Below are 26,515 nucleotides of genomic sequence, written 5' to 3'. Positions count from 1 at the left end.
TTTAACATTACATTTAAAACATTTTAACAAGCTAAAATAAAACTTTTGAAAAATAATACATATCAAAATATTTAAATATAGAAGTATTTTTAAAAGCGTATCTGAGCGGAAACTACATTTTTACCTCGCATGCGTTTTCTTCATGTCAGTTGCGGCGAGCTCGAAATGACCAGCGAAGACCAGGCACGTATGCATTAGCTTGGAGGCTAGCCAAAGCCAGAAAATGTCAATCATATCATACACTACAACCTGCCGCTGCGGTCCGCGATCACATCCGCGCCGTCTATTCCTCTAAACGAAGACCCACTTCGGTGGTGGAGCGGGATTTCCAGGCTCTTTTCGAAACTGTCTGCTTGCTTGTAGTTATCTCTCTGCGTGCCTGTAACTTCAGTTCCTGCCGAGCGCGGTTTTTTTTCTTCAAGTGCAGAATCGCCTCTAGTCCAGTCTTTCGCCAGACCACGTTAACATGTTGAATTAACTGAACAAATGCGCATGGTCCGAGTAAGTAAAACGAGCATTGTTTTGTTTTTAGACAATATAGCCAACACATTTTTAAAAGCCGTTTTAATGCTATTCCTTGATAAACTTTCCTATTGTTTTTGACTTGTGTTTTAATGTGTTGGCTAACGTTATATGAAAATGAAGAATTCTGTCAGTCTATTTTCCATTTCTGCATTGCTCCAGCTGATCTGAATAAATAAGCTATGCACTGGTTTATGTTGAGTGTATGCTGTTCCTTATTTTCTGTTTAACGCCTGCCTAAAATTAAATGATAACGTGAGGCGAGCATACGGCATAATCGTGACTTATTTTTAGCAGATTACATTGAGGGATTTGACAGTGTGATGCAAAGATTAAGTATTTCAAGTGTAGGCTGTTATACAAGCACAGTTTTTTTTTTTTTTTTTGCCATTTTTGGGGGTTTCTAGCTTTTAGACTAGTCAGATACAAAACTTCCGTTTAAACGACAGTCAAATTAGTCGTAGCGCACATCCCTACTACACACATGTGAATTGATTATCTGAGCCCATGTCCTCCACCATAACAACCCTTCAAAACACATTTACAATTGCTTCAGATTATGACAGAGATTAAACCATGTTTATTTTGATGAAAATACGTAATTTCATAACCCCAGGATGAAAGAATAGTCATTGGAGCTCAGATTAAAAAGCAGTCAAAGCCACAGTGGAGTGAGGTTGGAGTGGACATACTGCAGGGGCATCTGCAAAATGCTGCGTACCTGAGGGCAAAGTGCTTCCAGTTGGGAAGCGGCCATTCGTACCAACTTTACTCCCTCCTCATTGTTTGAGATGGAGCATGCAAGGTTAGCTACCTACAACAGAAAAAAAAAAAAGTAATTCAGCATTTTATCACATGACAAATGAACAGCGAACAAAAAAAATTTGGTTTTCCATCCCTCAAACAAACAGTTTTAATTTAACACACCTGCTGTCAGCTGTTGATCTGATTATTTGATAAAATGGTAAAATACAGCAGGCAAAAAGCGCCCCAGAGGATTAAGTCAAAACAAAAGCAAAGCCTGAAATTGAGGTCTGGTCACCTCCCCACATAGGGAATATTTCTCATATAATTCACAGGATGATGGTTGACAGTGTCAGGGAGTGGTTCCTAGAGATGATTAAATCACCGTTCTGCCAGGCGGCTGTTACCTCAGGAAAGTGAGAGAGGCAAATATTCCTGACACTTTCAGAAACTCCACAAGCCGCTGAAATCCAGAGTGCTGAGGCAAGCAAACCCACTGCCTGTTGCTGATGTTTATAATGCTATAGAGTAAATTGTCATTTCGACCCACAAATCTCCCTCCTTACTCATGATTTGCCAAACATTCTTTGCAAACATACGTTATTTGCATAGGGCAGTTTTTTGAGGCAAGAAATTAGATTTTTAGGCTTCCGCTGCCTCGCTTTGACTGCGCAAGCACCTCCGTACAGCGAAGTAAGCACGACACATTGCAGAGTAGCTTCATTACTTAAGGCGAGTCGTTTTAATTAAATGTTACCAAGGAGATTCACTCATATTTGTTTAGCGGGACTGCTCGGAGTTACTCTACCTTATCGTAATGTGCGAGAATTGGCTGTGCCAGGAATGGGAAATCCAAAACACAAGTGGAGTGTAAATGTGAACAGAGCTCAGCGCAGTCACAGAAAACGCCCCACTGACTACAGGAGTACCACAGCCGATGCTCTTCCGCTCACTCTCTCTCCCTTAAGCACCATACTGGGAATCTCTCAAACAGCAGGGTGCCATTAGCAAACACACTAGTCAAGCATTAAAAACACGTATACATGCCAACACTTTGAACAAGGAGCACTTCAGTATGTGCAATAGCGTGTAGAGGCTAAATCACGTCTGTTTAGAATCCACAGAACCTGGGTTTGGGGGGGTGGGTGGTCTCCAGTGGTCAGGAGAGAATCTCAAGTCCACCTATGTTAATACAGTAACTATGATACACAAGCCGCTTGACATGAAACATCTTATGGAAGAAGGTCCTAAGGACCACTAGATTGCATATCTGTTGGCCACTCTGGAAGATTGCAACCGGAAGGCTGGCGATTTGATTCCTGCGGGGAGCGATCCTTGACCATTACTACGGTGCCCGAGAGCAAAGCAGTTAACACCAGACTTGCCCAGGGGATTCTTTCCCTCTTGTAATAAGCTCATGATGGCATTCTATACAAGTTTTGTAATAATTACTGCTGGACCAGCTAAATAAATGAATAAAGAACTACATGAAAGAATCCTGTACAATTTTTGGTTAAAAAAGTGATTCAATTATCCATTACAATTACAACAATTTATTATGCACTTTATTTGCCCGATGCATTTCCTACAGTAAATAGAGTAGTTTCCAATTTTTGTGCCACAAGCTATTGAGAGTGTTACAACAAATGCATTTTAATAGCATCTCTGATTTAAGCAAGTCTAACACTAACTAGTTTGACCTGCAACAATCAAAATGTCAATCAATAGCTTTCAGCTCTGCATAATTTCAGACTCATTTCCATTCAAGTACCCATCCTCTTCCTGAGGCTGTTCTTTCTTGCAGTAACATCCCATCAGTGCAGCTGGTATTTCACCCTTCTGTGGCTCCGCTGGGTCAACCAAGGGGTGAGTTTGTTCTTATACGAGCTGCCTACCACATACAGTATGCAGTAGAGTGGATGGACTCTCTGTTGCTAAAGCAGAACTGAGAAACAAACAACTTCATTGAAGACTTCTGCAGGGCTCATTTGCAGCTAAATGTCAAGCAGTTTCAGGTTGAGGAACAAACGTTCATTGTGAGCTGATTCTCATTTCCTCTTCAGGTAAATTATGAGTCTTATCACATTGGTCAGTAGATCTTCCCACACAGAAGTGTGTGCTAGATTCAGAGGAAAAAGAATCATGGCAACAGCAATTTTTAAGGTTCATGAAGGGGGGAAAAAAGCCTTTATATACAGAATATACAGGGGCATCTCAAATTAGAATGTCGTGGAAAAGTTCCTTTATTTCAGTAATTCAATTCAAATTGTGAAACTCGTGTATTAAATAGATTCAATGCACACAGACTGAAGTAGTTTAAGTCTTTGGTTCTTTTATTTGTGATGATTTTGGCTCACATTTAACAAAACCACCAATTCACTATCTCAACAAATTAGAATACTTCATAAGACCAATAAAAAAACATTTTTAGTGAATTGTTGGCCTTCTGGAAAGTGTGTTCATTTACTGTATATGTACTCAATACTTGGTAGGGGCTCCTTTTGCTTTAATTACTGCCTCAATTCGGCGTGGCATGGAGGTGATCAGTTTGTGGCACTGCTGAGGTGGTATGGAAGCCCAGGTTTCTTTGACAGTGGCCTTCAGCTCATCTGCATTTTTTGTAGGGCTGCACGATATATCACATGCGATATTTAATGCGCATCTTGTCAGTAAAGCCGGTTCTGTAATCAGCGGTAATTTCCATCACGCTGATAATGAACGTGGATTTGCGCAGCTTGTCAGTGAACAACAGCTCTGTGTAGTAAATGCTGCTCCATGTGAAAATCGCGCACGTGATAGAAATTACCGCTGATTACAGAACCGGCTTTACTGACAAGATGCGCATTAAATATCGCATGCGATATATCGTGCAGCCCTAATTTTTTGATCTCTCGTTTCTCATTTTCCTCTTGACAGGTTCAGGTCTGGTGAGTTTGCTGGCCAGATAGTGAATTGGTTGAGATAGTGAATTGGTGGGTTTTTGTTAAATGTGAGCCAAAATCATCACAATTAAAAGAACCAAAGAATTAAACTACTTCAGTCTGTGCGCACTGAATTTATTTAATACCTGTATAGAGCTGTTTGCATGACTCACGTTAAGAGCTCAGTACCTCAATACATTACATAACACCGCATGGAACATGCCTATCTTTTCTTCTTACTGTTATATGCCTTCAAATTTGTGTTGTTTAACTCATTGCATCTATCAGATTTACATGATCAAAGTTTAAATGGTATGAACAGAGTTTTATGAAGCTGTGTTTTGTTCAGTTTCATTGTACTCTGTACATTTAGCTTTTCTAAATGCAAAAACACATTCAGTATGAACTGCCCCTTAAACAGCTCAATATTGCATTCATTTTGCATTTAAGACAAAATACAAGATAAGCATGTAAAACAAAAATGAACTACTACTTTGGAGTAAATTAAGAAAATCTGACATTTCTTAAACTGCAACACTCATTTTGGTCTTCTCTCTCTCCTTTCGTGCTTCCCGTCTCTCTCTCATTTTCTGTCGCACATGTAGTTTAGTCCCTGCACAATCTCAGTGTTCCTTGAGCAGCCAGGAACCTTTGAGAACAAGGCCTTGAGGCAATAAAACTAAGCTTGTTCTATTTTTATCCCGCTTCAGGAATGATGCATTTCATGGTATAAAAACCGAACCGCCACTGTGTTTCTGCGACCAAAAACTGACACTCTCAGCCAAGCTCCTGCTCTTCCTCCAAGCTCAGAAGTTCAAAGTCAATATAAGTGGCTTTCAAAATGGGGAAAAAAATTGAAATTAACAAATAGGTAACTGTGGAGTACTCTAGGGATATATGTAGGTTGCCAGGAGGGTCTCCAACAGTGCAGACTGCAATGCAAAAGCCTCTACAAAAGAAGCTATTTGAATGAACGGTGGTATGAGAACACTATTGAGAGAGAGAGAGAGAGAGAGAGAGAGATGAGGAGATACGTAGCTGGCACTTTTTACAGCTCTTGGAAAGTGTCGACTTCGTGCCTTCTGCAGGAGTAAAAAGATAGTGAGGGGAGGGAAGAATTGGCTGCAGTTCCATTCCTGTTGTAGCCATGGATGCTTCATTGTACCGCAAATTAAATGGCCTCCCTACAGCAATAACTACATCCACATTTAAACTCTAAACGGAGCAAAAAAAAAAAAAAAAAAAAACACATTACACTAAAAATCTCACTTGTTTATGGAAAGTGGGCCACATTTGTAAAATCAGGTTATCATTTAAAGAATAATCTCATAATTATAACTACACAGACACACACTCTGCTATGCAAAAGTCTGGGATTAGTAATAGTGTGTTTTAAATAAGTTTTTTTTTAATGCTCATCAAGGCTGCATTTATTTGATAAATGCAGGGGGAAAAAAATAGTAATATTGTGAAACATTATTATAATTTAAATTAATGGTTTTCTATTTTTATATTCTTTAAAATATAGCTGAATTTCATGATTGTTCAGAAATCAATCTTATATGCTGATTTATTATCAGTGTTGAAAACAGTCAAAAATCATGATCCCAAATTTTAGAATTACAGTGCGTGCGTGCGTGCGTTAGGGCTGTCAAACTGGCTGAACAACTAAATTCGAATTTTGTACTAAAATATTATCAATATTCAAATTATATTCGAATTTCAAAGGCATAATTTTTGTTAGGGGGAAAAAAGCTTTTGGCTTCTCTCCTGAGGCCACAAGAGGCAGCAATTTCTTCAGAGCAATAAAAATAGCACGACTATCTTTGAAAAAAGTGCATGTTGTTTACAATCATGTTTATAAACCATATATAATTAATTACATAGCTTAAACAATTAGAAACTAAATGCATCATGTATGTAGGGCCTATGTATAGTTCAATACTAAGGACCAAAATCCAATCACAAAGAGCACTTTTTTCATTTAAAAACATGAGATGCAGTGCGATGCAGAAAAGCCACCATAAAGTCTCGAGACATTTTTTAAAAGTTGAAAATTTTACATGGCTTTCTAAATGTACAACAGTGAGACATCGCTCTAGAAAATGCGATAAATGTGTTCTGTGTGAACGGCTTGGTTTCAGTTTTGACGTAAACATCTCCGTATTGATGTTCTCTTTTTCTGCAATATTTTGAATGAGCAGCGCCGCATCCAGTGGGTTCAACTGGATAGGCTAAAAAAATTAAATAAAAAGCAACATTAAAATGCAATGACACCTACATTGTCATCGCATCTCGTGCGCCACTGATAAGGCTGCCTGACGGACACCTAAAATTCGAATGCAACGTTTTTGTATTCGAATGTGCATTTTTATTTTAAATTCAATGAATATTCCAAAAAAATCTGAATTTTTTTTGACAGCCCTAGTGTGTGTGTTAAAGATTATCATCTGTAGAAAGGTCTATTGTGAATACATTATAAATGATTGGGATGGCTTTATAAAAACTTTTCATAAAATCCATGGGACACTTGAGGCTATGCCATGACTTTAAGAACTGAAAAAAAAAAAAAAACTTTACATGCATACTTGCACTTTCAGTCATTTCTTACTTTCATTTTTTATGCCCAGCATAATAAAAGTTCGGGGTCATTATTTAACCATACTGAAGGACAAGACCCAATCAAAGCACAGTTAAGAGAGGTTAAAATAATTTCCCTTCTGCAACCATCTCTTGCTGCCAGGCATGCCTTCACTGCCTGTCAAAAATATATTAGACTGTCCTTAGTGATGAAAGCCATCGGTAAACAGAGGAATTCCCATATATGGCACATCGTTTCAACCCACTGTGTTCGTTTTGTAACAGAAGGCAAGTACACGAATGCGGGAAAATCCCTAATGCACATGAATACATTTTCTTGCCAACAGATTGGATACCAACCAGGAGTGAGATGCTCCAGCTATTTCAGACAATGCAGTTTTTTTTTTTGCCTTATAACCTACATATTTAAAACCCCTCCACCATACAAAGCAGACAACACAAGGTCACGCATAAACTGACCCTCAACACAGCTGGAATACAGGCTTAGTGCATTAATAATATTCTTTATACTAAAGAAATAAGTCACGAGAAGCTGTGAGTTACAGTCATTTTACTGGTATTTGTGTTTTTATTGATTTTGCTGCCTTAAAAAACAATGTTAAATAAAATAAATAAATAATAACACTAATAATAATAATAATAATAATAATAATAATAATACACAATTATTGTCATTGATGTTGTTGTTAAAATAATATAAAAATAAAATGTCAGTCTAATTATAGCTGTTTATGGGTTCAATAAAGTTCCTACCTGTGCAGTCTCAGATGTGCAAAATACTTTCACACACATCCAAACAATTTTATAAAATATGAATAGATAGCAACTTGCATTTAACATTCAAAGACAAAAATAGACCTTGCCTCGACACAAGTGAGGGAAGTACACAAACCACAATCGTTTGTAAACACCCCTCAGATGCAATCATCAAAATGAGCCCACGCTTTGTTCATGTAATCCATGTTTGGATTAAGGTTGGAATCCATATGGTGCGACCACTGGCTGGTGTCAAATCAAGGCAATGAATAACGTGGGAGAGAGGCAGAGAGGGAGAGAGGGAGACGGATGTGACTTTTTGGAGACGTGTTCTGCTTCGACTATCTTTAGCCCCCAGTGACACTCTAAGGCTTTTACTCATTACCCCTCCTTTTCCCTTCACTTTGATTTCCTTCACCAGTCTTCCCCTGTACGCAGCATGTCACACGAGGGCCGGGCCTGCCCCCTGTGGGGAGAGGTCAGTCTGAAATGTCGGTGGATGACGTGTTACCACAGGGACTAAGATGAACAGATTTGAAAAACTAATGAGGATAGCTAACATTTCTGTCAGCTTGTCACTGGCCCTGCCAATGCGAGCATGAGATATAAAGCCCCCAGTGATTCGGCATGAAAAACATCTATCTGGAAAATAAAACGCCACGAGAGACGCAGCATATTTATGGGTTTTGAATGCAGTCGCCGCAAACAGACACGACAATGCAGATTTCTCGTGAAGTCCATCAATAAGACACCGGATACCCAGCTGTTTCGCATTTCCCCAACGAAGCAACACTTAACCTTGGGCTCGGAGGAGTTTCACTCTTTGGCTGAGCTTAAAATGTGATTCACAGTTGTGACTGCCCATACAAATGCAGTGGTTCCCTGGCTGCAGCATTGTAAACCCAGCAGCCTTACTGCATTTGTTCCTGCACTAAAAAGTGCAAGTTTGACTCCTGTCTGACACTACACAAAAAAATATGAAGCAGAAAAGATAAAAGGGCTGTGACACACTCGCTTGGATCAAGCAGTCATGACACAGAGACTTCAGATGCATTCCCACATAAATAGTGATGGTGCGGACTATCGATTAAAATTTATTCCGTTTTCACATCAGCTTGCATGTTGGAATCAGAATGGAAAGCTTCTCCACTTCAAGTGTACACCAACTACTTGCGGAAGTGACAGCTTCCACTTTTTTTCTGTTTTGTGGGTGGCATAAGGCACTTTTAATTAGTGATTTGTAAAGCTATATTTTACTCAAACCAGACACTCATCTAGTACCTGGTATAATTAGAATGTTTCAGGCTCATGTTGAAGGATGCGGCTAATCAATAGGGGAACTGACAGACATCCTACAAATATCTAATGATCTAACAAATAAGGCTAAATATTTAAAAACTTCTATTGCACAGATCTATCATAGCTCTCACAGTATCTACAGATTATGCATAATAATGGAAACGTTGCTCACAGCAAGTGATTTGAAGTCTGACAGTAATTGTCTTGAAATCTGTTGAAGGCGGTGAATTTCTTACAAAAGCGATGCTTTGATGGGGATGAATTTAGAGATGCAACTTCTCTGCAGCACGTTCAAGCATGCTGTCAGCATACTAAAACCCTCTCGGAGAAGCAGAGCCTCTTAAATCATCCCCTTTCAAGCACGGCATCCTAAAATATGAAAGTTTAAAAATTTTGTACAAATTTGATAAACTCAGTGGTCGACCACCATAATCAGTTAGACTGTCTATCCTGACTCATCTTTTCATTTAATATAGTCTGGCAAAACATCTCACATTTCGTTTAATGTTCGTGACAAATACTACAAAAGCAAGTCAGATACAGTGCACAAAATCGATTCTGGATCAGAATTGGTCTGTGCATTTCAACAGACTTCTACCATAAATCCCCAAAAGAGATTATCTGATTTAATGAAAAATGTCAACAAATGTCTTAATCAAAGACAACAAACCTTCAATCACCAATAATGTGTGCTCTCTTCAAGATGCCATGTTAAACAAAAGAATAGCTAGTCTGGAGTACAACAAATAATGTTCCATCATTTGTTTTGAAACAATTCCAGAATTTAAAATCTGCAACAGACAAGGGACAGTAATTGGCACTTTATGGAGCAGAAAACAGGTGCCTACCTCAATCAGTTTGTTGGCGTGCTCACGGAAAACTTGGGCATATTCCTTCACCTCCTTTTCATTACCATTCTTGGCAGCCTCAATCAATACCAGCAGTGGAACATTGGTCTCCAGAAAAGAATCCGACACGTGGTCCATCACAGCTTTCCGCAGCTGAAATTATGAATATGCAAACACAAATCCTTAGCTAGTGTCTGATCACTCAGAGCACCTGGGTTTGGTATATTCATTTTTAATAAGCAATGTAAACAACATGCATCTAAAAGAGAGACAGTCATGATACATTAAGGAGAAGGACGTAAAGCATTCTTGTTGGCACCTATAATCAAAATAAATGTGATTCTGTGCACTGCTTCAAGGTGAACAGACCTGTCTACGCAGGTCACGGGTCTTCTTAGTCATCCTGTCGATGGCCATGTTCAGGGCATCGCTCTTCTCTTTATGTCCAGCCTGTGATCAAAACAAACAGGGGAAAATATACTTAGTCTCATTTAAACTTGTTATAGTCAGGCTCGCTGGGGAAAAAAAACGACAGGTGGTAGTTAAAGCTGAGGACTGAAAGGACAAGACAAACTTATAAGATATGATGGATAAGATGCATTTTCTACAGAGGAAGAAAAATGTAAAACAGCATGAGCCACTTGGATGGTTATAACCCCCTGTGGCAAACATTTTATTTCATTCTTGAGAACTTTGTAGGGGTTTAGGTTCTTTTACCCCCCTTTGGCAATAATTGTTTCGTATGACTAACATGACTTGTGGTACTTTCAGGAGGCACCCACCCACATTCTTTCACCAATACATTTTTCAGCTCAAAAATCCAGAGTTTTTGTCTGTCGCTTTCTTGAGCTGGCCTTAAGCAGTCCGTGAAATAATTCATGACACAAATAGCTCTCCTGCAGTGCAAGAACAAAAAATAAATATAAAAAAAAACAAGAAACGATGTAGGGCAAAGGCACATGTAAAGATTAGTTAAAATGTGACCAATTCATTTGAACTGGTGTCTGATTCTTCTATCCCTAACCTTCAGGGATTATGTAAGAAAGGCATTTAGATCCTCAAATAAAACCCATTATGTGATGGGTCAGACGGCTTTTAACAATACACAAAGTTCAGAGGAAGGTAGCCAGGAGAAGTTATGTCTGGTCAAGCAGAGTTCACATCTTTGCCAACACAATGATTGTCGGAGATAAATCGGAGCAATTTCCACACTTTACAAAGCGTCTACTTGTCCAGCGCTTCAAGTCAGGTTAGCTAATGTTGGGAAAGCAGATCTCTCACATGCCCCAGACAAAATGCTCATGTGCAGTGGGTAGGTAAATCTCCAGCTCAGGGAAAAGCCTGGGGGAAGGCCGTCACAGGGGCACAAGCAGCAAAAGCGTGACAGTCAATGAAATATGGCAGTGGCACTGGCAGTTCGACCCCTCCCCCTACACCCTCACCCCATTGGGTGGTACACGATAGGAGGCAAGCGAACACCATCGGCCTTAGTCCCCTACTGATTTTGTGCCAGTTGGATAAAAGCACTTCAGAACAACATAGAATCTCCAGTGTAATAATGGTGAGGGACTGTCAATTCTAAATCACTAACCTACAGATGGGTTGCTCATTGAGTTGAACAAAAATTACCTAGATTAGCGCAAATGGTATATTCATCCAGAGCGCAAGTAAGAAAATTTGACGGATATTACCCATATGATCGCATGTTCCCCCGGAGGGCCAAATGACTTGGATCACTCAATATTGATTTTGCTCCAAGCAGCTCAACTTAATTGGGCAGTCATTTGATTCCTCACACTAGTTTATGTGGTGTTTTCACACATATAGTTAATGATGGTCAGGTAGAGCAGTGCTTGCAGCATGAACAAATCTCCCCACAGATTGGAGTAGGGGAAAAAAATAAAAAGATTTTAAAACCGTCCTCCTCAGCAGAGACTTCACTTGAGGGCAGATTACACACCAGTGAGAAAAGTATCTGTAAAAAAGTAATATGACCTATGGAGAAAAATGACAAACAAATAAATCATATGAACACAAAATGGCCCAGGTCATTTTAGAAAGTGACCATCCCAAAAAAAGAAACACAGATGTTCAAATTAAGCGCAGTAGGTACAATGGCACGAAAGCAATTTTAGCACAACCTATAGTCACTGTGTACACAGAAGGAAGTGCCAAACTATACACTAAATTAACTATAGAGTGGCTTATCTGAATAAAGAAAGATTTGGTAACACTTTAGTATAGGGACCAACTGTCACTTAACTAGTTTCTTATTAGCATTCATATTACTAGCATATTGGCTATTTATTAGTACTTATAAAGCATATATTCAGTATGAACATATTCTACATAACTAAACATACTTAATACCCAACATTAAAAACCATCTTACTAATTAGGAGTTTGAGGCAAAAGTTGTAGTTAACATTTAATTAAAAGAACCTTAAAATAAATTGACCAAAGATTCGTATAAATGAGCTGGTTTAGAGTCACGGTTACATTTTGATACCAATTGTTGTATTCAAAAACAGAAGATGGCAATCTGACAAATAATTGTAAAAAAAAGGTTTAACTTTTTAACTTGACATGAGGTCCTAAATACAACTCATACCATGAGATTCTGATATAGAAATAGTCACGTAATGCAAAGATTCCAACTACAACAGACCATCAATTACACATAATAACAGGAATAATTTTTCACAGCAGGCTATCTGACATCTAGCAATAATTGTCTTGCGTTAGAGAATGCGTTACAAAAGCAGTGCTTTGATGATGGCAGCAGCATCGTTTTAAAAGGGATAATTTCAGAAAATATCTTTGCAATGTCTTGAGTTATAAGCCTGTGAGCAAACAAAAAAAGTTGACTAAAAAAGTAAACAACTAATGGGATACATAAAAACAAACAAATACATACTATCAAAAATATTAAATAAAGAAATAAAATATTAAATAAAATTACATAGTTAATCTGGAATCAAAACACCCAGATCCATTTATAAAAAATAAAAAAGGGCTCTGATTTGCTAATACACATCCCTTCTCATCCATGTTTAGTCAGTAAGCTTTATAGGCTGTCATCCAACACGTCAGGCTTGATTTCATTAAAAAAAGGAACAGTTTAATTTCCATTCCATTACATTCAGCAAACCCACATGAGGAAAAATTAGCCAAAAGACAGAGCAGCAAAGAAAATGCAGACAACAGCTACGCTGTGCACGTCTTATGTTTAGTGAAATCTCCTGTCGGGCTGTGCAGTGTGAATGCTCTCTTAAGTCCAGCATTCAGACTCTGTCCCCACCACAGCAGATCGACAGGAGTATAAAAGGTCTCAGTGACGTCGGTTTTCTTGTGACGTGTTTTGTGTTGAAAACCTGAACGAGCGAAAGGGAGAGAGAGAAGGGAAGGAACAATCTGACTGCAAGTCATCGCAAATCAGATTAAGCATCAGCTTCCTGTGCCAACTTAATTATATTGTAAATTAATTCATCAATACTTAAGTAAAAACACAAACAAAACCAAAAACCACCAAATGTGTTTTATTTTACTAAATCAGCCAGCTTCATCAGAAAACACACATTTTAATGCATGAGGATACACATACACACACACACAGATACACAAAATCTGACCAGACAGGCAGCAGACGAGGAGATTTAATGTAATTGTTAATTTCGGCTGTGAACTGCCGCAACACGTTGCAGTTATCAATATTCTGAGTGTGACGAACCAGAGGGAAAAAGAGTAAGGGAGGGGGAGGGTGCGTTGAATCAAACGGCAAAGCACTGTGCAAGTGTGCAAGGCGGAAAGTGAGCGAGCCAGGGAACGAACCAAAGCGCGCAGGAGAGTGAGAGAGAGAGAGAGAGAGAGGAGAGGGAGAAACTGCACTGATGATCGACGCCAGCCTGCCACCACTCTGTAGCAGTGAGTGGCTGCAACAAAAGCACAGAATAACATCTCAGCTCCTCTCCTCTGCTTTTCCCCTCACTGCATCTCCCCTTCCTCGGTGCCGAGAACTCCACACAACACAGCAGAGCCACACGGAACTGGCATCGCAAGTGTAGTCTCTGCCTGCCATCAACAAGTTAGGGATGAAGGACCTCGAGCAATGAAAGAGGAATGCGTGATCTTCAATTAACCAATTGAGCTGACATCATTGCGGTGGAAAAGGAAAGAGGCAGCTAAGGGACGGCGGGATATGCTCAGCAGTGCTGCTTTGGATGCAAATCACCAACTTCGAATTTAAGGATTCTTGGAAGGCAAATAATGCTGGTCTTTTCTTAATCTGGGAATTGAATAGCAGGACTGAAAAAAGGACAGACCGGAAAAAAAGAGAAAAAACAGCATCCCAGGACATGGAATTTCTGAATTTGGTTCAACTGGGGGGGCTCAGCACTTCTTTATTTCTGAAGAGCTTGATTCCTTTTGTATTTACCCAAAAGGTTTTTTTCCCTTTGGATTTCTCTTCCATCTGGCTGCTCCAAAAGTCTGCGGAAAAAGACAGTTGAATGCAGCCTCCGATGTACACAAAAGAATGGGTAAGTTAGCCCTTTTATTCATAGAGTCTGGACCTGAATAGGCAATGTAGTGAATAGGAGGGGGGACAGTGGCTGGCAGGATCTCTAGAAACATCTATATATTTAAAAAGCTGCTTTCCTTTTCTTACTTATTATTGCTTGTTACATATTACAAGTCTACTTTGTAGCAGGAAAAGGGAAAAAAAGATGACGACTTACAAGCTACTTAATGACTGAAAAAATAATAATAAATTAAGCCACCTGGGATGGGGAAAAAAATAAACTGCATCCTAGGAAAAAAAATTAAATGAAACCAGCGAATAAAATGCTAATTCTGCAGTTCAAACATATGGATGAATAATTTATGCATTAAAATAGCTTAAGTAAACATAACTATCAGTGCAAGTCATTGAACATTCCCCTTAAACATTGTTAAAATTCTTGGATCAACAAGCAGACTGAACTCCTAAGAGTGCGCATGATAATGGAAAAAAAAAAATGTTTCTGTGTACTGCAGAGATTAGATTTCCCTCCCCGGTTTATTTTCTTATCTTTAAACCCACCCAGGTTTCCATTCAAGGTGGCCATTGGTGGGACAAGCACCAGCGGCACTTTGTGTGATCAGCATGCTACTGTGCCTCCCTCCTGTGTCATGCACAACCTGCCCCCAGAAATGCCGATGTGAAGACCTGCAGTTCTACTGCGACACACAGGGGCTCCTGGCGCCCCCAGATGGTGTGGATAAAGGGGCCCTTGGACTTTCGCTCAGACACAACAGCATCAGCGAGCTCAGCTCAGACCAGTTCTTTGGCTTCACCCAGCTCACTTGGCTTCACCTGGACCACAACCAAATAACTACCGTGCATGAGGATGCCTTCCAGGGGCTGTACAAGCTCAAGGACCTTAACCTGAGCTCAAACCGCATCACCAAGCTGCCAAACACAACCTTCATCCACCTCATCAACCTGCAAATCTTGGATCTCTCCTTCAACCAGATGACAGCTCTGGAGCCTGAGCTCTTTCATGGGCTCCGGAAGCTCCAGATCCTACACCTGCGGTCAAACTCGCTTCGCACGACGCCCGTGCGGGCCTTCTGGGACTGCCGGAGCCTGGAATACCTTGGCCTGAGCAACAACAGGCTCCGTAGCCTGGCCCGGAATGGCTTCGCCGGGTTAATTAAGCTGCGGGAGCTCCATTTGGAACACAATCACTTGACCAAGATTAACTTGGCACACTTCCCTCGTCTGGTCGGCCTCCAGTTCCTTTATCTTCAGTGGAACAAGATCAACAATTTAACATGCACCATGGAATGGAAATGGACAACTCTGGAGAAGCTGGATCTCACTGGGAACGAGATACGTGTACTCACCCCCGATGTGTTTGAGACTTTACCCAACCTCAAGATCCTGCTGCTGGATAACAACAAACTGACCAGCCTCGACACCCAAACCATGGATATGTGGAAGTCCCTAAACGCGATTGGGCTGTCGAGCAACCTATGGGAATGTACCAAACGGATCTGCAATTTGGCCACTTGGCTGAGCACCTTTAAGGGTCGATGGGAGCATTCTATCCTCTGCCACAGTCCTGAGTACGCACAGGGCGAGGAAATACTGGATGCCGTTTACGGATTCCAACTTTGCCAAAATTTCTCAGCCCCGGTCATACTGACCAGTACCAGCACGGAGGCCATGCTCCCCGAGATCACAAGCTCCCTGTTCGGAAATATGCAGACCCCTACGCAAGACTTCTATGCAGAGGATTTTGGGAGCTTTACGATTGTCACCACTACTACCACCACCACCCAACCCCCACGCACTGCCCTCGCTACTACCATGACGGTGGAGGGGGCAGATGTTACAGAGGACTACTCTGCGATGGACAACACAGTGCTGACTCAGAGGGTCATCATTGGCACCATGGCTCTGTTGTTTTCTTTCTTTCTCATAATTTTTGTAGTGTACATATCACGTAAATGCTGCCCTCCCACTCTGAGGCGGATCCGCCATTGCTCGGCCATTCAGAACCGGCGACAGATGAGGACCCAGCAGAGACAGCCAATGGCGGACCTGGCCACACAGGTGCCCTATAACGAGTACGAGCCCAGTCACGAGGAAGGTGCACTTGTGATCATCAATGGCTACGGGCAGTGCAAATGTCAGCAACTGCCTTACAAAGAGTGTGAAGTATAAACTCTATTTATTCCTGCAGTTTCTGGGTTTAACCATTTGTCCATTTCAAAAGATACAGGGTTTGCTTTTGGACATGTTCCCCTTTTCAGTTTGTATGAAGAAGAGTATTTCTTTGAAATTGTTAGCTTTGGAAATTTATGAAAGCTTGAGATGACTGGGATGAATTTGAAGAGAGGAAATATAGAAAAATCCACAAGTTTATTTTTGTAATACAAATGCAAAGGTTCATATCTAGCTGGGGCAATCAATCTCAGCAGAGGAAGGTTGGATGTATCACTGCATCACCAGTTTGTGTACTATGTATTCTGCAGCACAGAGGAGATGAGAAATCTATAGCCAAACCGCCTGGAACCCTGTGCTCCAGAAAACAGTTTATAAAATGACATATCTTCTGATAAATGGTGATATTTTATTTCATGGAAAAATAGTGTTACATACGCTGAGCAGTGCAAATTTCAAAGGATAAAAAAAAAAATTCAAATAAAAAAGACATTTGGTGCACGTTAGCAACACTATAGATCTCACACTCACATATTCACTTTTGGGGAGAGGAAACCAAAAAAAAAAAAAATTTAAAAAACACCACATCAGATGGACACAAAGCATATTTTTTAAACTTACATTTTCTAAATTGAAAACAAGTACTGTTACAAATTGAGCCACATAATGAAATTTAGTTTTGAACAGGGAATTCAACCCACTCAACATTATTTGGCTTCCTCATGTGGCAGAAATGATCGTTACACTTTGATCGAGTCTTAAATCTGAGCTAATGAGAACACTTAACTGCCTTCCCGTTTCTGCATTTGGTTAAATTCAATAAACTGTCCACTTCCTTGAAATCTTAAAGCCTAGCACATTGTGTGAAAAGGTTAATGTCCAATATGGCTCTGCACTGGTTCTAACAAAATGTCCGAACAAGCTCCCTCTTTTACGACTTCAGCAGGGATTTACTAAATGTTAAACAGAGGCAATTGCTCAATTATCATTGTGCATATATTCTTACATAAGATGGCTCCAAACACTGACATCCTCACTGTGATAGAACAATGCTGCTTAGATCACTGCATCATTAATTAATGGTAGAGACCATCAAAGGATGCTAGATGATGAAGCAAACACCAGCGAGAACAACTTCCTAGGGAGAGGGGAAGAGCTAGAAAAAGAAGGCATGCAGAGGACACTGACAATTGCCTCCTAAAAATACATGCGTACGCTTGCCGTCGCACTGTTCGAATGCAGCAAAGAGCATAACCATACCTGACAGCTTCAACATTGAGTCAATTAAGCCTGGGGAAAATGAATCTAATATTCTGTCACCCAAAGCCTCTGCCCTGCAAGTTTCAGCCTCCTCAGCCAGTACTTAAAAAGGAAAAAAAAAAAATAGAGACTAGAGTTATTACTTCATAGCCTTGCTCCTTTTAGCCCATAAAAACAAAAAGGCCATTTTTCGTCTGCAAGAAATATCCAGAAGTTCAAACCAAGTACACTAAAGAAACAGAAACGGAGAGAAAAGCTGAAGTAAAGCGTAGCGCAGCTCTCAGGAGAGCATGCAGAAGACGGCGGGAGGCTGGGTCAGGAGACATTTGTATGCAGCACTGAGAGGACAGACATTAGCATCAAACTAAAGAAGCCGCTGCAGCAGTAGCTCTTTGTGTTGCAATCAGGAGTTGGGGGCAGGGATGCACAAGGGGGTACAGGGAACACAAACACTGGTTAGCATCTAATTGAAGTCAATGAGCATCTTAGGAGCCACCGAGTGAGGCTAAATCAGGGAACAGAAACCAGAGGACAAAAAAAGGACTGCATGACAAAACTGTGACCGACAACACCCTGGGCAACAGCTGGAAAGCTCTGAACGCCACCCTAGTTGTGCTGCAATAAGGGTTATTGCCTCATTAGTATAAAAAAATAATAATAATAAAAAAGAAACTTCATATCCAGGCAGAGGTTTTTGGTGGAAAGCTCAAAATCTGAGAAATTGGCATCTACATCAAAGCCCATTTTTGGTCACCTACCTAATGGTAGTAGTAAACATATTCTGAAATTAAGCATGCCTGAAGAGACTGATTAAAATTGTCCTCTAGAGGGTGCTGTAAAATTCCATGAGTGAGGAATGGCTGCTAAAATTCTTTCACCAACTCCAACCCTGCAAAACATAAGTTGGTAAAGACAAATGGAATGTAGGTCTGTGTAGCTGATCTTTTCTGTGCAGCCAGAGGTGTAGCTGGGAAATAACATTCCAAAATGTATTTTTCAAATGCTGTTGGACTGAACAAGAAAAACTACAGCTAACATTACTGAGCCAAGAACCTCTAACAATGGTGTTGCTTTGTTTAGAATTTGAAAAGCCGACCTTTGCTTTCTGCATTTCTTAAAAACACCTTGCATGTTTAAAGAAAACATGAACATCAGCACCATCCCAAAAAAAAAAAAGATAAAGTCAAGTCTCACATCTGATCTGATAGTTTAGGCATATACGGTGGGAAAGAACAACTTTCTAATGAAAATACTGACAACCACTGTAATCTGTTTAAACTATCAGCTTATAAGCAAATCACAAAAACCACTGAACATGAATCCATTTGCACTCCTGTAAACTGTTTTTGGGGGGAATATTATCCTGTCATACGCATAGTCCTGCTGCTCACTCTGGCCAAAAAGCCCCTTTCAAATCACACCCCAAAACTTCTTTGTGCTAAAATGAATGCTTCTCACCCTCCTCTCCCCAAAACCCAGCTTTTTCCTTTTGTATTGTAATATGTACAATTTCATATCTGTATAGTGGGTAAAGATGTGGCCAACTGAAAAGATTTTTTTTCCTTAAGACGTATATTTTTAAATAAAAATGTTACAATTTATAAACGTTTTGGTCTAATATGCTCTTTAGATCTTACTTGCCTGTATACTTGCCTTCCTTTTAAAATATCTTCTACACAAAGGATTGCAGAAACTATCATCTATCAAACGTGCTGAATACAGAGATGGCTGAAAGGCTTTTAAGGATGGTACACTCAGGGTATTTGGTCTGGGCTTCAGGCAAGGTGCCCTTCTGAAGTAAATGGCTTCTGATATCATTAACATTATCATAACCCGGCACTCACCTGCCCTTCTAAACAGAGATAACAACCTGCCTGAATGACTGGCATCAAACGCAACAGCACAACCGAGATTCCACTCTAGCCCATGGCAGAACAGTGTTCAAATCAGCTTAAAAATGCTATTATAAACAAAAAATGATTGACGTTGGTTCAAAATGATTATCTAGCCCACTGGTTCTTGATTTAAATCTGATCTAAATAGTGGTAGCTTGGTGGACGGTGGTAGAAAAGCAGCACAAAAGTAGGAGAATTACATGAGACCATTACTTCTCTCACGTGAAGTGTTGCATATATATATATATATATCCGTCTGGACAGGTTTTTCCTTCTCCATTCCTCTGAGGTTTTTTGGTGAGCAGAGAACGTAAAATGGTGCTGATGCATGACACCGCCAGTGGGAAATTACCGAGGTCTCAGACGCTCTAGAAATACACTTCCAAAAATAAATGAAATGAAAAGGCAAGTTAGTCACTCTGAACCCACATTACTGATTTTCATCCAAAACTGTATTATTCTGAGAAAATAATTCTGTAAAATCTGAGCTTTGGCCAGGAAGAGAAATAACTGTACAAGAAACTGCTAAAAAATAAATAAAATACATAAAAATATATATTTAAAAACATCTAAAATATAAATATTAAATAAAATACAGGTATATTATAAAGCCTAGAGTGAAACCAGTGATTTACTCAATAAGACTGCAGCTGCAGCCTCTGTGGAGGTTTCAAAAGTGTGAGGGCGGCAGCAAGCATATGCCACAACAGCTACCCGCCGGTGTTATATACTGTGCACTGCACAAGTACTGCAGGGCAAGCTAAAAAAAAAAAAAAAAAAAAATTCCAGTGCAGAATGAAGGGGACCAAAAACATAAATAATACCCCGACTGTTACTGTATGCCTAACCTTGGGATTCCAATACATCAGGCACAGTGAATATCAGCTTTTATGTAGCCATTTGTAAATGCTTTTTCTATAAATACATTCATATATCCAGACACCTGAACAACATTGATATTGCGTGTGTCATCCGTGATTGCTGCCTCACAGTTTAAAGATTTTATATCTTTTGTAAATCTCAAGGCCATGTAACCCAGATGATAGAATTGATTTGAATGATTTTACTGCAGGCGTAAGCTAAGCGATTGGTCGACTCCCTCCGGGCAGTTGTTGACCACTGGTTCACTGATGCTGTGCCTATAGGCATTTTCTACAGAGAAAAAGGAAAGTTGTTAGGGAGTGGGGGGAGGCAGGATGGCTGAAGCTGAACATGATTTATAGAGGACAGCCATTTCTTGGCCAGACGGAGTGTGTAAGAGAAAAGGCTTTGTGACTATAGAGGCTTCAGATGCAGCGGCTTTCTAAGGCTTTTCACTCACTGGGAAAGGAAGCTATTAACTCCAAAGGTCACTTTTTAATTTGGTTGCGGCCCTACGTGGCAAAGGTCTGTCCCCGTCTGAGGAAATGAAAACAGAAGTGATTTAACTCGAGATTTAAGTACACTAAGATGAATGTAAGAAAGTGAGAGGATATTGTGCGTCTCAACTTTGTGTTCGAACTGTACACCGTGTTCCCAATTACGAAGGCTCATTTAAACCCTGCAGGAAGTCACTGAACACACACAAAAGAAAAGGCAACTCCGAGACCAGATGAAAACAGGCTAATACTTTTAGAGGATTTCTTATAGTACCACAGCAGTCGCTCCAAACGTTAATTTGCTCCCTCTGTTTTTAAGTCTACGAAAAAGGGTCTTCTTTTTCTCTCTGCCTCATTTCCTTAGAGCTCAGCGCTCTCAGGGACCACAGAGGATGAATGGACACCTCTCTTCAAAACAAGACTCTCAAAATGAACTATATTAAAGCAAAGGGCCGAAGCTCCATTAGCCACCAAGGGTAGTCATCCCTCATCCACTCCCTGATCAAAGCGGTCAACAAAAAGGAAGTGATAGCAAGAGGCGCAATGCGGCTCAATGAACCAGCTACAGAAAAATAAAAGCATTTTTTCGTTAGATTCAGCTGAAGTGCTTTTACCCTTGGACGTTAAGATGATACCAAATGTTGTAGTGCTAATTACTAGCTGTGCATGTCAAGCGCACAACCTCTATTCTGCAGAGGCAAAAAGATAAATAAAATCACATGTACACTTTTTTTTTTTAGCTGCCACTTTTTTTTGCACATCAAGTCATACATGTAATCTGTGATGTTATATTAGCTGATTCTTTGGTTTATAAAAAAAACTAAAAGATCTAGGAATGTGTGTATTAGTAATGAATGACTTTTAAATGTTACGTTTATTGCTGTAGTTTATAATAATGCAATGATGCAATGCATGGCAACAAATGCAACAAAAGATAACTAGGTTTGAGTTTAACTAGCATTTAAATGTACATAAAAAGCACCCAGAAGAAAAAAAGAACCAGCCATCACATTTGATTTCTACATTGTTAATGATGATGACTGTCACTAGATGTGGACACACAGGATTTAAATGACAAAACGCTCCATTTATCTCTCACATGGTTGCCAGGGAAACAGTGTTCAGCCAAACCGAATTCGTGTTCATTACCATCTATGGTGTGACGAACAAAGACATTCATTATCCTTGTTCTGACCAGAAGTAACTTTATGCAGCCCTATTCATGAGAATGTCTGACACATCTAAGAATCAGAGGGAAGTAATACCAGATATCAAGGCGCACACAGAGCTAATGCAATGAGTCAGGGATAATCCACAGAAGCAGGTTAAGAAAAGGACCCTAATAACAGACATACCTTTTCTTTGACTTGTCAATAGAAGTGACATTCATGCTACAAGGCTTGGTAACAAAAGGCATAGTTCAAGGAACTTAGTTCTAGGAACTAGCCAGCATGTTTTCCATGTTCGTTGAGTAAATTTTTTACACGGCTTTTTAAAAATGTTTGTCCTACCAGTGTACCCTACATCACTGGTAGTTCCAATAGAACTGTTTTAGACTGTACTCTGAAGTAGGAGCTAATATATTTCTCCCAAACAGAGTTCCAAGAACGCCTCCGGTTACTATCATAACCTCAGTTCCCTGAGAGCGGGAACCAGACATCACGGAGAAATTCTCCGTTATGGAAGGGAAGAAGTTCCCATAACAGAGAATTTCTCTGTGATGTCTCGTGAAAGCTCAAGAGGGAACCAAATACGTTCCTAGTTCCTCCGGTGCGAACACGCCAAAAACTGGGAACTTCCGCCAATAGTTCTAAGAACTACGAAAAGGTTCCTCCTGTGCGAAAGCGCCTAAAAGCAGTCACACAACCCAATAGAGAAGCATTTTCTTGCCTAAAATACCATAAGAAATAGTCAACTGAACATGAGTGGAGCTAAAAATGGCATACTGACATTCTGATGCGGCACAGAGAAAGCCTGCCATCGCCACCCACTAGGTCTTCATAATCAACTATGATGCAAGCCTGCTATAATTACTACTATCTAGATTCCATCACGATTGCCCATTATTTCCCAGCGCCACAGGTGAAACATCTGTATCGCACTTATCATCGACTCGCTGAATACAGTCAAGAGACCATATGCACAATTTAAGGAAATCCAATTATTGCCTCGAACCTCTTGAAGAGGCACTCTTGAAAATCAATCATATATCGAAAGGCAAATTACATTGAGATCTTAGAGTTCAGACCAGCCAGATGCTGAGACTATAGCCCATTTCTCTCAGTAACACTCCATGTCTATTCGATCAAAAACAAACCTTTTCAACCAGCCCAGAAGCAATAAAGCAACCATTTGTAGGCAATGCTACTAGGAAACTCAACAACCTTCAGGGTTCAAGGACTCAAGGGCTGCATATGTTTGAAGCATTTATTATGAGCTTCCAATTAATCTTGAAAACACTTACCAGGGAGGACGCATCAATCTGGATTCTCGTCAGCCGAAACCTTTATAACATTTACTGCTTTACACATTTTAAAGTTGCTCCTCTTTGGAACCCAAAAACACATCTTGGACCAGACCAGACAGAATCAATTAAGCACAGTAGGAAACCCATAACAAGGAGATATACAAGTGGAGGGAACTGCCAAAACCTTGTCTTGAGTCCAGCCAAACTAGTTTCCTATTCAGTCGTCATATAGTTTACAGCAGGGGTGGGCAAACTTGGCCCTTCCAGGCCACTTTCCTTCATAGTTCAGCTCCAACCCTAATCAAACACACCTGAACCAGCTAATCATTGTCTTCAAGACTACTAGAAGGCTACAGGCAGGTGAGTTTTATCAGGGTTGGATCAAATCTCTGTAGGAAAGTGGCCTGGAAGGGCCAAGCTTGCCCATCACTGGTTTACAGTGTAACGACTACATAAAAATTGAAAATAAAAATCACATGCATAAAAAGGTCAATTTGCACATCTAATCAGTGTTTATTTTGTTGGTAAATACAAAAGACGTTTGTTAACTTTTTTTTTTGATTGTCAACTTTAATGAATATGAGAAAAATTAGCAATTAAAATGACGAAAAATACCACAAAATGGTTTTGAAGTAAAATGGATGTGAATATTGTTTCAAATAATGAAAACATAAATGCCAAGTTTAAATTAATATAAAATGCTTGAATATTTTAATGGAGACTTTAATGTTGATTCAATTTTAACATTTTTTTAATTTAATTCCGTCGACTAAAACTACATGCCATTTTAGAGTAAAAGTGATTTTAATGAATATGAAGAGAATGAATAAATTTAAATGACTTTGTCAAATGAAAAAAAACATTACTACATTACTAATAACAACTAACATTAAAACGCCTTGTTAATTTCCCCTTTCGATTCAACTGAATAAACTTCAGCACTGCAGTTTATTTAGAGAGATGACTTTTCCAAAAGTGACATGTCACTAGAAACAGCTCGGTACATTATGTATACGAGGGTGACCTTTTCATTTCATACGCCTACCTGTTGCAGGCAAGGAACAACAGTGTGGCCGCTGAAACGTCACAGGTCTTATGAAGACACCTGCACCGTGCACCAGAGGAGGTGCATGATAGACATTCCTCAGTATTCTAGGGAGAGGTCTGCAAAACTGGACAGCATGTAGTTACTAAGCCCCGGCTCATGATTGAGGGGCAGAGAATGGGGCATGTCAAGCTTTGCAGGATTCATCTGTCTTCACAGAGCAATCAGTTGTGGCATCCAGTCGCTGTTGGCAAATCGTACAGAGCGGTTAATAAACATGGCATGCTATCTGTCTTCATACTGTCAACTTTAGGCTGAAGCCTGCCGTGAGGCCGATTCCAAGGTGGGTTATTGAACCTCGAGGGTTTGAATACCAATGCTCTTGTTCACTGTGGGGATCTTTTCTCGTCCTTCGCACTGTCTGCTCTGATGATCTATAGAAATGAAAACGCGGTGTCACCAGCAAAAGGTGACAAGATCTTTTGATTTATTAAGAACGTTCAACACAAATTTATGCAACCGTCCATGCGCCCTAATTACCTGGGGAATGATCCTTGGCCACTTTGAATACAAGCCCATACGTCAAACTACCAGAGCATATCTTTGACACAGTGGCACCTTTGCGAGAGTTTTTAGTGTATCCCAGATGACGATGAGAGAAGACATGAGCACGACTTAATGCTTCAATCATTATTAAATCTTACAGAGAGAAAGTTCTGCTGTGCAAGGTGAAATCTAATTTCTTAAAATGTTCACCTCCTGCCCTTTCAATTTTGAATTCATTAATATTCATGCTACGACTGCTCCTTAGAGCCCATTCTGGCCAAAAGAAAAAAAAGACACTACATCCCGAAAGCCTAACATCTCTCCATAGATTCAAGGAACCACACACCAAAGGAGCAGTATCTCAAACAATTTAAAGCAAGAATCTATTTTCGGTGATGATAAAGTGCTAATTTGTTGACATTTTAATAAAGCTTGGCATGCACTAACCATACAACGATTTTCAGTTGCACTGCCTGGCACTGTTAATTTCCAAGCTCATTTCAGAAAGACCACTTCAATGATACTGTAAAACTCTGTTAACACAGACCTTGTGCTGAACCCAATATAAAATGGTCGCCCTTGAAAACAAGCAACACATCATCACTATACGTCTGAAACATATTCAAGACACACAAGGACCAGCACGGGCTATTAACTTTTAATATGCCATTTGCAAAACAATCCTACAAAGTCAACAGCTTCAATTGTCTCAAAGCAAGCAGCTTACAAGACTTTATCTGAACGCCAAGAACAAGAGCTTGAGCATGCGTCTATATAACACATGAGCTAAATGGACATGTAACGGCACTCTGAGAAACAATGCAATCTTAAGGAAGACCGTAAAAGAGCCAGTGTGACAGGAATCCAACCAGTGGGACCATTAAATAACCATTTCTCTTTGGATCTTGACAATATATCAGGAAAAAAATTATTTTTCTATATTACCTATGAGGCCAATGATGCCCTTGACAATAACAACAGAAAAATCCTAAGCCTCTTCTGAGGGTAACCCAGTTTAGAGTCAGAAATGCTACATCACCAAAGTGAATGTGGGCAAATGCCATTATCCATGACAGCAGTATTTAATAGCCACTAGTCTGAATCCTTCTGCCCTTGGAAAAATATCAAATATTTCCATTCTGTGCTGGATTTGCAAGGAAAAGAGATGGGACACCTCTCTAACATTGTTTTCCAGCAAAAAACAAAAAACAAAAGACAGTTATCTAGTCCTAACAAATGCTCACTAGATCAAAACTAAACCGAAAGATCCACGCTAGCTTTTGAAGCTTGAGCAAGCCATTGATTTCTGTTTTTGAACCATTCAAAGGCTTGCTGTCTGTGCGCATTTCATAAACAGCTTTGTCTTACACGGCAAGATTTGGTAAAATGAACAACAGAAAAACAAACAAGCATTTGGGTAGATCTTTTCTCTTTTTCTCTGAGCTGCTTCCAACTTAAATAAAGAACAACACATCAGTAAGGATATAAAATGATACAAAAGTTTTAACGTGGAAAAGTACTTACAAAGAAGTTATTACAAATGA

General features: G+C 39.8%; 2 protein-coding genes across 2 annotated transcripts in view; one reads left to right on the top strand and one right to left on the bottom strand.

The window, feature by feature from the left end:
• The window catches only part of ctnna1 (catenin (cadherin-associated protein), alpha 1), a 101,819-nt gene that overhangs the window by 33,798 nt on the left and 41,506 nt on the right, over positions 1–26,515 (bottom strand). Inside the window, exons 8-10 of the mRNA XM_058797205.1 lie at positions 10,061–10,141; positions 9,692–9,844; positions 1,244–1,336 (exon numbers count right to left, since the gene is read on the bottom strand). Of these exons, the coding sequence (XP_058653188.1) occupies positions 1,244–1,336; positions 9,692–9,844; positions 10,061–10,141 (327 nt within the window). The remainder of the gene's footprint in view (positions 1–1,243; positions 1,337–9,691; positions 9,845–10,060; positions 10,142–26,515) is intronic.
• On the top strand, positions 13,316–22,510 carry lrrtm2 (leucine rich repeat transmembrane neuronal 2). Its single transcript, XM_058797206.1, has 2 exons — positions 13,316–14,229; positions 14,776–22,510. Exons 1-2 carry the CDS (start codon positions 14,226–14,228, stop codon positions 16,398–16,400), a joined length of 1,629 nt encoding a protein of 542 aa, XP_058653189.1. The 5' UTR covers positions 13,316–14,225; the 3' UTR covers positions 16,401–22,510.

This window comes from Onychostoma macrolepis, chromosome 14, assembly GCF_012432095.1.
Source record: "Onychostoma macrolepis isolate SWU-2019 chromosome 14, ASM1243209v1, whole genome shotgun sequence".
Taxonomy (NCBI): Eukaryota; Metazoa; Chordata; class Actinopteri; order Cypriniformes; family Cyprinidae; genus Onychostoma; species Onychostoma macrolepis.
Note: the sequence above shows the minus strand (reverse complement) of the source record. Positions and strands in the feature narration are given on the sequence as shown.